Below are 15,667 nucleotides of genomic sequence, written 5' to 3' on the forward strand. Positions count from 1 at the left end.
AATTAATTTGGGAACTCATTTGATTAAAAAAAGTATGAGTTTTTATGGAAAACACAAAATTGTCTGGGTGACCCTAAACTTTTGAACGGCAGTGTATTTAAAAGGTTTAAATCGATGGGCACATTATATATTGCAGTGGACCACCTCTTTAAGGGCCTACACTAAAAAAGCTGATTCTTTTCAAAAATAAAAAACTAAGATCAACAAAATAAAATTTATTAGAAACATAGGAAAAACATAATAAATAACATTTCAGGCTTTTTATTACATAATAAAACACCCACCAATCCCTCTCCCCTAAACCTATGGCCCTTAAACACCCAACTAGCTCTCCCACCCGCCCTATAAAACTATTTTTTTAAACTATATGCAGTATAAAAAATGTACAGCTATTTACAAAAGCAGGCTTCACCTCCAACCAGACCTTAAGCTGATATCTAACTAGAAATAAATTAAAAACTGGTGTACGGTGGGTTGGAATAGTCTGGAGAGGTGGAGGAACTAGTAGGCTGGCTTTCAGTGGGCCCACTGCTGGTGTAGGGAGTAGGGGGGCACTGATAAAACGTACTTAATAATTGAGAGCCTGTAGTGGGCTGGGCAGGAGGGGGCTGAAGAGCAGAAAAATTAACAGGATCAGTCTGGATGGAGATAGACTTGACTCGGGGCCTTGGAAGGGAACGAGGAGGCAGTTCCCGCAGACCAGAGGCCCATCGGAGGGTATTTATTAGATCTCCAAGGTCTGGTAGGGATTCAGCAGTGTCGTAGAGTCCCGCGGCAGCATGCACAAATGACATGAAGTCATCTTGGTGCTCAGGTCGCATCTGTCGGCAATGAGATGCTAACCCGAATCCAAAAAAATCAAATCTGTCATTGCCTTCCACCCTCCAGTTAAGACACATGGATTCCCTTTCCCCTTCCAAATGCCTGTCTGTTAGCCGCAGGGCTCTTCGACTCCGTCCACGGATGGAAGCTGTACGGGTTGGGAGCATGGGCCGTGTGACAGGGATGACTACTGGAACAGGGGAAACTACTGGAACAGGGGAAGAAATTGTGACAGCAGCTATTTTTGTGGTTGCAGCTGATGTCTCCTCTACCGGGGATGGTGGCGTGGTCAACCATGACGATTCCACCTGGTCTTCCAGATCCACCTCTACTTGCTGGATGGGCGCAGCAGATGTAAAAGAAGTGGGCTCGCTCTCCATTTGCTGCTGCTCATCATATGCTGCAGGCGACTCAGCTAAGCTCTCTGTCTCCTGATAACTGCCTTGAAATCTGTTGGAAAATTTTTATAACTAAATCAAATATAAAGTGAACAAAACATATCATAACATTTGTATTAAATACTAACGTCCGAGGTTCACAGTTGGGCATGATGAACAGCAGCTCATCATAAAATGGCATCTTGCGGCGCTTTGAGGGAGAGATCCCACTTCGGATTGCCTGGCGTCTCTCCTTCAGGAAGCGGTCACGCACAGACTTCCACCTCTGACGTACATCATCCTCTAGAATCAAAATCATGGTGTAAAAATGCTTAAAGGGACTGTCTGCACAGAATGACCATTCCAACCAAGCACATGCGCATAACGGCGCAGCCAGTCATTTATAGACACCTTCCCACCTACTTGTTGTCCCTTTATCTCCACCCTCCCTTTTCCTTGATTGTCAGGTCTCACTTCATAGCGCCAGAGAAGGGAGGAGGAGATGGAAACCAAGCAGGTGGGAAGATGTATATAAATGAATGGCCCCACCATGGAGCACCGATACTTGATTTGAACAGTCGTTCTGTGTTGACAGAGTCCCTTTAAATAGCATTTAATGTATGTATTGCTCTCCATTGCTGTGCCAGGTGAACACCACTGTGTTCCATACCGAGTTTATTGATTCCATCAGCAATGTCTTGCATTAAACTCACCGATAACCTCCTGCTGTGGATGCGAGTATCCACCCCAGTCTGGGTATAGTATCTGACAGATATCAATCCAGGCCCTGTCTCGGCGGTGGCGGTCAGTGTACCCAAAAGAGCCTTTATCCCAAAGCAAAGGACGGGCCTGTACCTGCAAAAGATAATAAAAAAGCCTCTTTATATATAGTTAAATGCTTGTCAAAAAAACATTTTTATAACAAAAACATTTTATTGTAAACATACCCCAACATACCTTGGTTGATGAAATCCATCATGTGGTTGTTGTTTAATCTTTATTTTCAGTTTTGAGTTAATTATATGCTTCGGGGCGGCCTGTGGGGGGAGGGGAAGTGGGGTTTATGTGGTGCTCTAATTAGGTATTCATCAGTATGGCTCCTGACAAAAAAAAAATCACATTCATCAGACTGGCCCTGTAGCATGATACTGTGGATAATATGAATGTTTTCTTTTTATTTAGTTGCTGGTGCTGCTTTTCTAGAGAATAAAAAATTAGGTTCTATCAAGATGGCGCCTGTGCAGTAGCATCGATCGTAACGTGACAGATGGTACTGCATAGGCGCACCAACCGGACCCATTTTGATTAAGATTTTTTTAGTTTGTTTTTTGTCATGCTACAGCGCTGGCGCCTGCCTGATGAATGTGAATTTTTTGTTTTTCAAACCATATTATATGCAATATGTAGAATAGGGAGCAGGTCACTGAGGGATCAGTGACCTGTCAGAAGCCATACTGATGAATATGTAAGCAGAGAACCACATAAAGACCCCCACAGGCCCGCCGGAAGCACGAGCATATCATTAACTCAAAACTGAAAATAAAGATTAAACAACAACCACAACATGGATTTCATCACCCAGATATCATTGTAATCAGTATAATGGTGCCAACCTGACACTGTCCGTAGGTTACTGTGCACAATCCTGCTAACGGATTAATCGGTCAAGACCCCCGTCTATTCTAATTAGGCCACATTCGCACGCTCAGTATTTGGTCAGTATTTTACCTCAGTATGTGTGAACCAAATCCAGGAGTGGGTGATAAATACAGGACTGGTGACGTGTTTCTATTATACTTTTCCTCTGATTGTTCCTCTCCTGGTTTTGGCTTACAAATACTGAGGTAAAATACTGATCAAGTACTGAATGTGTGACCGTGGCCTAATATGTAAATCTACAACCATGCTGCAGTCTTGATACGACAGTTCTGCAGGCTGTCAGTCACACACAGGGAGGTATGATTAGAAGACACAACTACTCCAGAGAAAGGGATTCCTTCCTGCCGGACAAGTACTGTCTTATAAGTATATGCAATGCTGCAGGATAAAACTACACTCTTAACTGATTAATGTAACTTATTAAAGATTCAAACACTTTATTGTTATAAAGGAGTAGGTGTATCAGTTGGAAACGGTCAGGTTTTCTGTGACAGTTTACATTTAATGGGAACCTGTCACTTTGAAAAACACTACCTGCAGATATAGGGTTAATCTGCAGGTAAATAGCACTACCGTGCTGTCTGGGTGACTTAAAGGGGTATTCCAATCTCCAAGATCCTATCCCAATATGTAGCAGGCGTAATAATAATATTAGCAAATACCCCCAAATAGACATGTAGAATAGTTTTTCTTATTCGCTATGTCTCTTTCCTCATGTACAGGCATTGCAGGACCTTAGGTATCCATGGTTACATCCACTGATGAAGTGTCAGTTAGCTAGTTGCCAGTGGTCGTATCCATGAATACCTAAGGTCCTGCAAGGCCTGCACATGAGGAAAGAGACATAGCGATTCAGAAAAACTATACTACCTTTGTAATTGGAAGCAGTTACTAATATTATTATTACACTTACTACATATTGGGATAGGATCTTGGAGATGGAAATACCTTTTTAAAGAAAGTGCAGCTACTGGGAGAAAATTAACTTTTTTCTCCCAGAAGCTGCCAGCTTTCAGTCTTAGGGGTGGTACAGGAAGCGATTACAGTCATCGTTCACTGTGAGTGGCGGCTTTAAACGCGCCCTGCCACTTTGACAGCTTGTGGTGCAATATATCTGTGCAGAGTGAGCTGTCAATCAAAGTGCCAAAGATTACAGCTGTGTGTGAGAAAAGTGGGGAGCGATGACTGCAATTGCTCCATGCATACTCGCATGACTGAAAGCCAGCAGCTTATTTCTCCCAGTAGATGAACTTTCAGTAAGGTGAGCGGACAGCAGTGGAACGCCACTTACCTGCATTATTATCCCTGTATCTGTAGGTAAATGTTTTCTGAGGCGACAGGTGCCCTTTAAACATAACAGCTATTATCGTAATCATCAGCCACATCTACGACATGTTCAGTGACACTTACTTCAGAGATCAGTGTGCCAACGTCCATATCCATCCTCCGGTAGATTTTCCTGGGTGTTGCAATCCTACCTCTCCTTTTCCCACCATATGATGACTTCCGGGATGCTACAGAGAAAGTTTCGGCCTCTTTATAATGGTTGGTTTATTTTTCTTTATGTTTTAAAAACTCAAACAGCATGCACATTCATGTCAAAAAGCAATCACATGCATTTGCAGCAAATTGTTCACCTCTCATTTATTTTAATGGGAGAAATCTGAGCAGAATTCATACTAAATCACTGTCATCAACTTGATGCTGTTTTTCCTTCCTGAACGGATTTCAAATTTAAGTGCAGAAAAATTTGCCATATATGAACTGCGGCACAGATTCACAGTGAAAACAATGGGAGACAGAATTCAAGTGGATTTTACATGGATTGCAACAAGGAAATCCCATCAGAATCTATTTTATCTGTGTAAACATGCCCTTAGGATCATTTTAAAGAAGCATTTTAATCAAAATGTTTACCCTTTTAATATATTGCAATCATCATATATGCCACTGTGTACTTACAATTGCTCATTTTACCTTTCTAGCCAGTTAATTCTACTGTTTTCCATTAGGTCTCTGACATCACATGATTTAAAACTGACTAGCTGAATCTTCCTAAGCTCTGTGTAGAAACAGGAGGCCAATTTTCACTGTACGAGTCATAAGTCACTGCAAAAGTCCCTGGCAGGGAAAAGAGCAGAGCTGATGGGTCAGGAGTTAAAGAGCAGAATGATTTCTGCAGGGACAAGAGACTTCCTGTTTCTACATGGAGCAGTGAAAAATAATTATCTGGGTAGAAAGGGAAAATTAGCAATTGTAAGTGCACAGTGCTGTATAATATGATGATTGCTATATATTAAGAGGATACAAATTTTGATGGGAGGAGTGCTTCTTTAACCCCTTTACCCCCGAGGGTGGTATGCACGTTAATGACCAAGCCAATTTTTATCATTCTGACCACTGTCTCTTTATGAGGTAATAACTCTGGGACGCTTCAATGGATCCCGGTGATTCTGACAGTGTTTTCTCGTGACATATTTTACTTCACGTTAGTGGTACAATTTCTTTGATATTACTTGCGTTGATTTGTGAAAAAAACAAACAAACAGAAATTTAGGGAAAATTTCACAGTTTTCCAAATTTGAATTTTCATGCCCTTAAATTACAGTGATAATTCACACAAAATACTTTATAAGTAACATTTTCCACATGTCTACTTTATATCAGCACAATTTTGGAACCAATTTTTTTTTTAGGAAGTTATAAGGGTTAAAATATGACGAGCAATTTCTCATTTTTACAACATCAATTTTTATTTAGGGACCACATCACATTTGAAGTCACTTTGAGGGTCATATATGATAGAAAATACCCAAAAGAGACACCATTCTAAAAACTGCACTCCTTAAGGTGCTCAAAACCACATTCAAGATGTTTATTAACCCTTCATGTGCTTCACACGAATTTTTCGGAGGTGGAAAAAAAAATAAAAATATTTACGGTAACTTTTTTCACCCAAAATTTATTTCAGATCCAAAATTGTTTTTATTTTGACAAGGGTAACAGGATAAATGGACCCCAAAATTTGTTGTGCAATTTCTCCTGAGTACGCTGATCCCCAATATGAGGGAGAAAACTACTGTTTGTGCGCACGGCAGAGCTCGGAAAGAAAGGAGAACCATTTGACTTTTTTAATGCAAAATTTGTAACAATTGGTGAACTCCATGTAGTCTTTGGAGAGCCTCTGATGTGCCTAAACAGTGAAAATCCCCCACAAGTGACACCATTTTGGAAACTAGACCCCTTAGGCAACTGATCGAGATGTGTAGTGGGAACATTGAACCCTCAAGTGCTTCACAGAAGTTTATAATGTTGAGCCGTGAAAAAAAATAAAATCTAATTTTCACCACAAATAGCTATTCGACACAAAATATTACATTTTAATAAGAGCAACAGGAGAAATTGCACCATACAATTTGTTGTGAAATTTCTCCTGAGTACGCCGATACCCCATATGGGGAGAAAACTACTGTTTGTGCGCACGACAGCGATTGGAGTGGAAGGAGCGCCATTTGACTTTTTGAATGTAAAATTTCCTGAAATCATTAGCCACATCATGTCCCATTTGGAGAGCCCCTGATGTGCCTAAACAGTAGAAACTCCAGACAAGTGACCCCATTTTGGAAACTATATCCCTCAAGGAATGTATTTAGATGCATGGTGAGCACCTTGAACCCCCAGGTGCTTCACAGAAGTTTATAACGTTGAGCTGTGAAAATAATAAAATCACATTTTCCTCACAAAAATGTAGCTTTAGCCCCAAGTTTTTAATTTTTCTAAGAGCTAATAGGAATTTGTTTTTACAACAAACTGAGGTCCATTTTTTCCAGAGTGCACCAATACATTACATGTAAATCGGGAAGTATTTTTCAGGCACAGTGCAAAGCTCAGAAGGCAAGGAGATTTTACTGTTATGGATGGCAGGTGCCATGACCCACTTGGAGAGCCCATGAGGTGCCAGATCAGCAGAACCCCCCATAATTTACCCCATTTTACAAACTACACCTCAATTAATTCATCTAGGGGTGCAGTGATCATATTGACACCATGGGTGGGTCACAAAATGTTGTACCATTGAGAAGTGAAGAAAAATAACTAGATTTTTACCATCAAAATTTAGTTATAGCCCCAGATTTTACATTTTCACAAAAGAAGCGGGTAAAAATGGCACCAAAATTTGTCCCACAATTTCAACTGAATGTGGCAATAACCAATATGTGGCTGTACAGGCTACTTAGCCATGCGGAGAGACTCGGGAGGAACGGAGCGTTATTTGCCTGCTGGAGTGCAGATTTTACTAGAACAGTTTGCAAACTCCATATACAGAGCCCTTAGTTGCTAGAAGAGCAGAATCCCCCCTCAAGTGACCCCCATCTTGGAAATTATACACCTTTGGGAATTTATCTACAGGGGTAGTACTGATTTTATCTCCATGGGTATTTTCCAGAAACAAGGAACAATGAATGTTGCCGAGTGAAAATTGCAAACTGCCACTGTATTGACCAGTATGTTGCAGTCACCAGTACCATTTTCAGGCACATGACTTTTTTTTATCACTTTCTATTCTGATTTTTGTGAGGCAGAGCGATCAAAAAACAGAAATTTTATGAATTTCTTTTCTTTTTTTTTTTTTTTGGGGGGGGGGGGAGGGGGGGGGTTATGCCGCTCCGTGTGTTGTAAAATTGATAAGGCCACGCTGAACTTTCCTCCCACCTCTCATCTAACTTGCTCTTTGATAATTTACAATCTGGTTTCCGCCCCCATCACTCAACTGAGACAGCCCTGACCAAAATCACTAACTACCTACTTACAGCCAAAGCTAACGGACAATACTCTGTACTCCTCCTTCTAGACCTGTCCTCTGCTTTCGGCACAGCTGACCACTGCCTCCTACTACAGATCCTCTCCTCCTTTGGCATCAAAGACCTCGCCCTATCCTGGATCTCCTCATACCTTTCCAACCGCACATTCAGCATCTCCCACTCCCACACTACCTCCTCATCCCACCCTCTCTCTGTTGGGAGTCCCCCAAGGCTCTGTTCTAGGACCCTTACTCTTCTCAATCTATACTCTTGGCCTGGGACAACTCATAAAGTCACATGGATTCCAGTACCACCTTTATGCTGATGACTCTCAGGTCTCACCTCTCTGCTGTCCAGAATCCCGGAGTGTCTATCAGCCATATCCTCCTTTTTCTCCTCTTGCTTCCTCAAACGCAATGTGGACAAATCTGAACTCATCATCTTTCCTCCATCTCATAGATCTTCCTTACCTGGCCTATCTATCGCAATTAACGACATCACGCTTTACCCAGTACCGAAAGTCCGCTGCCTCAGAGTAACCCTTGACTCTGCATTGTCCTTCTAACAGCACATCCAAGCTCTTTCCATCTGCTGCCGCCTCCAGCTCAAAAATATCTCCAGAATCCGTCCTTTCCTCAACCTTCAATCTACTAAAATGCTTGTGCATGCCCTCATCATCTCCCGCCTCGACTACTGCAACATCCTTTTTTGTGGCATTCCTACTAACACCCTTGCACCTCTCCAGTCCATCCTTAACTCTACTGCCCAACTAATTTATCTCTCTCCTCGCTACTCCTCCGCTTCCCCCCTCTGCAAATCTCTTCACTGGCTTCCATTCCCTCAACGTATCCGGTTCAAATTACTAATACTGACCTACAAAGCCATCCATAACCTGTCTCCTCCATATATCTCTGAACTAATCTCCCGAAATCTTACTAATGTCCGGTCCTCCCAAGACCTCCTTCTCTCCTCCACACTTATTCGCTACTCACCCAACCGCCTCCAAGACTTCTCACGAATATCCCCCATCCTCTGGAATTCTTTGCCCCAACACATCCGACTATCAACCACATTCGGATCCTTCAGACGGAACCTGAAAACCCACCTCCTCACCACTACCGAAGCTGCCGCCTCACCAACACCGGAGCTCCTGCAACCCCCAACCTACTGTCTTCTTCCCCACCATCCTCTAGAATGTAAGCCCGCAAAGGCAGGGTCCTCACCCCTCTGTATTAGTCTGTAATTGTTAGTTTGCGTACTGTAAGCAATATCTGTAATTTGTATGTAACCCCTTCTCATGTACAGCACCATGGAATCAATGGTGCTATATAAATAAATAATAATAATTATAAGGCAGTTTTATTTTTTGGGTCAGTACGATTACAGCGATACCTCATTTATATCATTTTTTATGTTTTGGCGCTTTTATACAATAAAAACTATTTCATAGAAAAAATAATTATTTTTGCATCGCTTTATTCTGAGAGCTATAATTTTTTATTTTTCTGCTGATGGAGCTGTATGATGGCTTGTTTATTGCAGGACAAAATGACATTTTCAGCAGTACCATGTTTTCTTATATCCGTCTTTTTTTATTGCGCTTTATTCCACTTTTTGTTCAGCGGTATGATGATAAAGCATTGTTTTTTGACTTGGTTTTTATTTATTTTTTATTGTGTTAACTAAAGCGGTTAACTAGTGGACCAGTTTTATAGGTCGGGTCGTTGCAAACGCGGTGATACCAAATATGTGTACTTTTAATGAGTTTTTTTAATTCAAATATTTATTTAGAGATACAATATCTTTTCATTTTTTTATTATTATTTTTTATATATATTTTTGCAATTATTTAAACTTTTTTTTTCCTTTTTTCTAACTTTTTACAATTTACTTTGTCCCAATATGGGACTACCATTTTTTGCAGGCTGATCGCTTCTACAGCATGGAGATGAAGCAGCATGCCCATGCTGCAGAAACTGTCAGCTTTGCACTGACAGACAAACTTGCTCATCATGCACTGGGCGTGATCAGCAAGCTTGATAGGTCTGGTGACTGGGAGGTCGTCATGACGACATCGGGTCACCATGGTAAAGATCAGGACCCCAAGTCACGCTGCAGGGTCTCCGATTCAAAAGCAGAGGGGCTGTCAGCCCTCTGCTGGCTTACGGGATGCTGCGATCATGTTCGATCACAGCATTTCGTTGGTTAAAGTGCCGGGTGTCAGATGTCAGAATCAGCTGACACCGGGGCGGTTATCACCCGCACACCTCCTGTGTGCGAAGGCGATTGCGATGACGTAATATTCCAACCCTGGTCAAATAGGCCCAGGGCACAAGGATGCAATATTACGTCCAATGTCAGAAAGGGGTTAATAACTGAAACAAATTATGATTAAAAGAAAATAGTTTTTTTCTTGATTGTCCCAAGATAATTAATAAAATAAAATGGAAGTATGAAGCTAGTGTAAAATGGCGTTGTGGACATAAAGGTGACATTTACACATTGTTGTCATGAAAAGGCTTTGCTTACTTAAACTAGGATAGCCCTAGGAAAAAAAAAATGAAATATCTGAAGTAGGTATGTAAAAAATGAAGACAACAGAATAAAACATCTTTCTACAAGGGAATTACTGTACACAGACATTCAATGCGGCTCCAAGGTGGATCTTCACTTAACTTACATGTTTTTTTCCCACTTTTGCCCACAGTTTTGGGGGTTTCCTCCTCTCTGCTTTGCTGGTTACTCATCACATAAAATTCTTCCTCTTCTGATTTTATCTCCACTTTAATTCTGGCCAGATCATTATCACCCTAATATGACATAGGTAACAATTTAGTGCAATACAAGAGACAGAGAAGTGCAAGAGATCAGCATAAGAACCCACTAAACATCCAGAACTGTGTGACCACAAAGAACCAAACAATCCTTATACAGGTTTGATAGATTACTTAATTTTGTCTACCGGATCATACTGTAGCACATTATGATTATCCTCTGGACAATGCTGGGAATAATGCGGACTGGAACATCTCTCTGACTCCTCGTCTTCATCTTTCACATTAGTGTCAAGCTGATCATCATCACCCTGAAAAGCCAGGGTAAAAATAATTTAACAGTAACTTGTGTCTAATAAGTTAATGTTAAAGCGAATCTATCAACAGATTTTATCTGAAAGCAGCATCATGCAGAGACAGAGACACTGATTCCAGCAATGCATCTATTACTCACTAGGATGTGTGCTGTAGTTTCAATACAATCGGCGTTTTATCAGCAGAAGAGCACTACAAGACTAGCTGTCTTGTGCCAGACAGTCCTGCTCTGTGTAACCCTGCCCCCACCACTGAGTGGCAGCTTTCTGTCATTATACAGGTTACTGCTAATCAGAAGGGTGTCTGGAGTCATTCATGGCTCAGCATTCTGAGCACTGCTGGATCTGCAGCAGAGACAACAGAAATGTTATTAAAATGACAGCATGCAGACCAGCAAGTGAAACATTGCTGGAATCAGGGTCACACGATGCTCTCTGACAACATAGAAAAAACATGGTGACAGATTCCCTTTAATGAGATATGTTTTCAGACTTTGGTTCTATCTACCTGATAATCTTGTGTAACACTGTCCTCTTCATCTGAATCCTGATCATACACTGGACTGAGGAATCTCTTTGGTCTTGTTTTCTTACCGGATCCATCTGTAAAAGAAACATACACAATAACTAAAGTGCTTCAGAATATGTTGGCGCTATATAAATAAAAATTATTATTATTATTATAACTTTATACATCGTTATACGTGATGATCAGATGATTAGGGTATTTAGGTGGCACTCAAAATTCCTTACACTGCAGATCAGTCTTCATGTACATCCCGTCCTCTTCTTTGACTTTAGCTTCAATTTTAATGGCTAGCACATCCTCACCCTGGATGGACAAAGAAAAAACTATCAATAAACAATGACATTGGTCAAATAAATTGACGTTAAAATATTCAATCAGGATTTATAACCATTTACCTGAAGATTCTGAGGGGTATTGTGATTTTCTTTTAGGCAGTCATGAGAATCCAGCGGGCTGGAATTTTGCTCACAGGGTTCATCTGTAGGAAACAGAAACAACAATTAAATACATTGGAGGAGACTTATAAAAACGAGTGGAGCGGCCAATTGGACTCCAGCTGTCATTTTTATAAGCAACTCCTTAAAAGTAAGATATGAAAATTATATTTGTTTTAATCAGGATTGTGTGTTAACCCCTTTCCGACATCGGGCGTAATAGTACGCCCATGTTGGACTTCGGCGGTGAGCCCACATCTTTTCCGGCACGTCAGCTGTTTTGATCAGCTGACATGTGCCTCTAACAGCCATAGATGGAATCACAATCCACCCGTGGCTGTTATCTAGTTAAATGCCATTGTCAAAATCTGACAGCGGCATTTAACGTGCGCTTCTGCAAAGCATGCTGGAAATCCTGCCCATCGGTGACCTCGTCACATGATCGCGGGTCACCGATGGGTTGGCATGACAACCAGAGGTCTCCAGCAGACCTCTATGGTTGTCACTGCCGGATTGCTGAGTGCCGCCCTGTGATCTGATCATCGGCTGTATTTAGAAGAGCCGATCAGATTATGGCAGCTTCTAGTCTCCCATGGAGACTATTGATGCATGCCAAAAGTAAGAAAAAAAGTTTTTAAAAATTAAATAAAAAAAAAAAAATTCAAGTCACCCCCCTTTAGCCCCATTCAAAATAAAACTCAAACAAATTCACATATTTGGTATTGCCCGATCCATCAATATAAAAAAAGAATTTAGCAAAAACTCGGCACTCAACTTAACGTAAAACGTGATTTAATGGTGTCCACAAAATAACAAATGTTTCGGCCTACATCCGGACCTTCATCAGTCACAGTTTAGAAATGTGAGGGAGCAAGTGGACCCACAGAATTCGTAATTGTGGAATGAAATCAAACTTGTGTGTGAGCGCTGCCTGTATGTGGGCAGTATAGCCCCAAATGAAGCGATATACCTTAAAATATCAGGACATAAGTGCCGTGCCTGTGTGGGATGCGGAATCCACCGCTAGTCCATGGGGTACTAGCCAAAAGAGAAAGGGACCCCTGGAGTTAACTCCTAACTTATGACAGGTACTTTGGGTGGAAAGGAAAAGATAGCTGAAAAATGGCTGGGCTCTAAAATGGAGAAGGAGAAAAAGTTCCCGACCTAAACACAGACAGAGTCTTATCCTATCAGTATTTGATGGTGTGACTGTTAGGGATTATGAGAACTCATCTCAGCCCCTACATTCAGATAAAGTGCCTTTAGTAAGAGGTGCTACTGCAGGTCGCCTCTCTATGAAGGACAGGAAGTCACTGGAGGTATTTGCAGAGGTCCTACCTGTTATATAATCAGGCATCCTGCCCCTGGGAAGGTGAACCAGAGTCTCTCACATATGGAGCGGTCACACAGAAGTGGAGAAAATAATATTTGTGGGCTACAATGTTTCCGCACTTGGCACTCTCATTTTATAAGCTGAGCGTGCACATGATGATGTTCCAGTATGACGGCTATACCCCAAGCACCAGTAAGCAGCCACTTACACAGGAGCTGACCAAAAGCAGCTTGTGTAATGGCTCGTTTGTCCTGAGATGACCGCACAGATGCTAATGATGGCAACTAGGTCAAGTATCAGGCAAGGAACAGATAGCTCACACTACCAGGGATCTCCTCTTACCCTGTACTGTGAGGGGCTTGTGGTTCTCCATCATGACGTCCTTGTGTCCTTCTATGTACTCCCACTCCTCCATGAAGAGACAGACAACACCATCCGGACACCTTATAGGAACCTGACACACAATGATATAGTCATCATCCAGACACATCATCTCTTGTTTTAATGTATGAGCATTTTATCTTATATTCAGAGTAGGAGCTTATCCCATGGTCATTATAATAGGCTAAAGGTAAAAGCTGAAACTCTAATAAGCACTAAGAAGTTGTCAAAACACAGGGCCCTAGGCACTCTGTATGGCGTCTCCCCACGGCACCGTATTAGAAAAATATTCTCCATTAATAGCAATTCTACAGGAAAATAGCATTGGATTAAGTATGTCATGGCAGAACAAACCTAAATAATAAATTGCATGAATATAGAGATACAGTAGCATCCTATATTTTGACAGATGCCATATTACGGGCTGGACACCTTGGAGGTTGTACAGACAGAATTCTTTCAGGCTAATGCAATACCACCCTGATCATTCACCTTCAGCCAAAACTAATAGGACAAACCCACACCTGGCTATTACGGACGATTATCACATTCATGGGGCTCTTCAATTGTGAAATCAGCTGATACTGGGAGCAACATACCCAATCCATCACATATTTAGCTACATGCCATCTTCATAGGGGTTTTCCACCACTGTTATTTTACATACAGTACAGACCAAAAGTTTGAACACACCTTCTCATTTAAAGATTTTTTTTGGATTTTCATGACTATGAAAATTGTACATTCGCACTGAAGGCATCAAAACTATGAATTAACACATGTGGAATTATATACTTAACAAAAAAGTGTGAAACAACTGAAAATATGTGTTATATTCCAGGTTCTTCAAAGTAGCCACCTTTTGCTTTGACGACTGCTATGCACACTCTTGGCATTCTCTTGATGAGCTTCAAGAGGTAGTCACCGGGAATGGTTTTCACTTCACAGGTGTGCCCTATCAGGTTTAATAAGTGGGATTTCTTGCCATACAAATGGGGTTGGGACCATCAGTTGTGTTCTGCAGAGGTCTGGTGGATACACAGCTGATAGTCCTACTGAATAGACTGTTAGAATTTGTATTATGGCAAGAAAAAAGCAGCTAAGTAAAGAAAAACGAGTGGCCATCATTACTTTAAGAAATGAAGGTCAGTCAGTCTGAAAAATTGGGAAAACTTTGCTACAAAGAAACTGGCTCACATGAGGACCGCCCCAGGAAAGGAAGACCAAGAGTCATCTCTGCTTCTGAGGATAAGTTTATCCGAGTCACCAGCCTCAGAAATCGCAGGTTAACAGCAGCTCAGACTAGACACCAGGTCAATGCCACACAGAGTTCTAGCAGCAGACATCTCTACAACAACTGTTAAGAGGAGACTTTGTGCAGCAGGCTTTCATGGTAAAATCGCTGCTAGGAAACCACTGCTAAGGACAGGCAACAAGCAGAAGAGACTTGTTTGGGCTAAAGAACACAAGGAATGGACATTAGACCACTGGAAATCTGTGCTTTAGTCTGATGAGTCCAAATTTGAGATCTTTGGTTCCAACCACCGTGTCTTTGTGCGACGGGGAAAAGGTGAACGGATGGACTCTACATGACTGGTTCCCACAGTGAAGCATGGAGGAGGAGGTGTGATGGTGTGGGGGTGCTTTGCTGGTGACACTGTTGGGGATTTATTCAAAATTGAAGGCATACTGAACCAGCATGGCTACCACAGCATCTTGCAGCGGCATGCCATCCGGTTTGCGTTCAGTTGGACCATCATTTATTTTTCAACAGGACAATGACCCCAAACACACCTCAGGCTGTGTAAGGGCTATTTGACCAAGAAGGAGAGTGATGGGGTGCTACGCCAGATGACCTGGCCTCCACAGTCACCAGACCTGAACCCAATCGAGATGGTTTGGGGTGAGCTGGACCGCAGAGTGAAGGCAAAAGGGCCAACAAGTGCTAAGCATCTCTGGGAACTCCTTCAAGATTGTTGGAAGACCATTCCTGGTGACTTCCTCTTGAAGCTCATCAAGAGAATGCCAAGAGTGTACAAAGCAGTCATCAAAGCAAAAGGTGGCTACTTTGAAGAACCTGGAATATAACACATATTTTCAGTTGTTTCACACTTTTTTGTTAAGTATATAATTCCACATGTGTTAATTCATAGTTTTGATGCCTTCAGTGTGAATGTACAATTTTCATAGTCATGAAAATACAGAAAAATCTTTAAATGAGAAGGTATGTTCAAACTTTTGG

At 41.6% G+C, this 15,667-nt stretch overlaps 1 protein-coding gene across 1 annotated transcript in view; it reads right to left on the bottom strand.

Annotated features, from left to right (window-relative positions):
- Positions 1 to 200: 200 nt before the first annotated feature.
- The window catches only part of LOC143765016 (uncharacterized), a 59,152-nt gene continuing 43,685 nt past the window's right edge, over positions 201 to 15,667 (bottom strand). The window contains exons 2-11 of the mRNA XM_077251233.1: positions 13,387 to 13,498; positions 11,673 to 11,755; positions 11,502 to 11,580; positions 11,257 to 11,351; positions 10,623 to 10,745; positions 10,341 to 10,470; positions 4,269 to 4,372; positions 1,913 to 2,054; positions 1,349 to 1,502; positions 201 to 1,272 (exon numbers count right to left, since the gene is read on the bottom strand). Of these exons, the coding sequence (XP_077107348.1) occupies positions 453 to 1,272; positions 1,349 to 1,502; positions 1,913 to 2,054; positions 4,269 to 4,372; positions 10,341 to 10,470; positions 10,623 to 10,745; positions 11,257 to 11,351; positions 11,502 to 11,580; positions 11,673 to 11,755; positions 13,387 to 13,459 (1,803 nt within the window). The 5' untranslated portion in view covers positions 13,460 to 13,498 and the 3' untranslated portion in view covers positions 201 to 452. The remainder of the gene's footprint in view (positions 1,273 to 1,348; positions 1,503 to 1,912; positions 2,055 to 4,268; positions 4,373 to 10,340; positions 10,471 to 10,622; positions 10,746 to 11,256; positions 11,352 to 11,501; positions 11,581 to 11,672; positions 11,756 to 13,386; positions 13,499 to 15,667) is intronic.

Source organism: Ranitomeya variabilis, chromosome 4 (genome assembly GCF_051348905.1).
Source record: "Ranitomeya variabilis isolate aRanVar5 chromosome 4, aRanVar5.hap1, whole genome shotgun sequence".
NCBI classification, from domain to species: Eukaryota; Metazoa; Chordata; class Amphibia; order Anura; family Dendrobatidae; genus Ranitomeya; species Ranitomeya variabilis.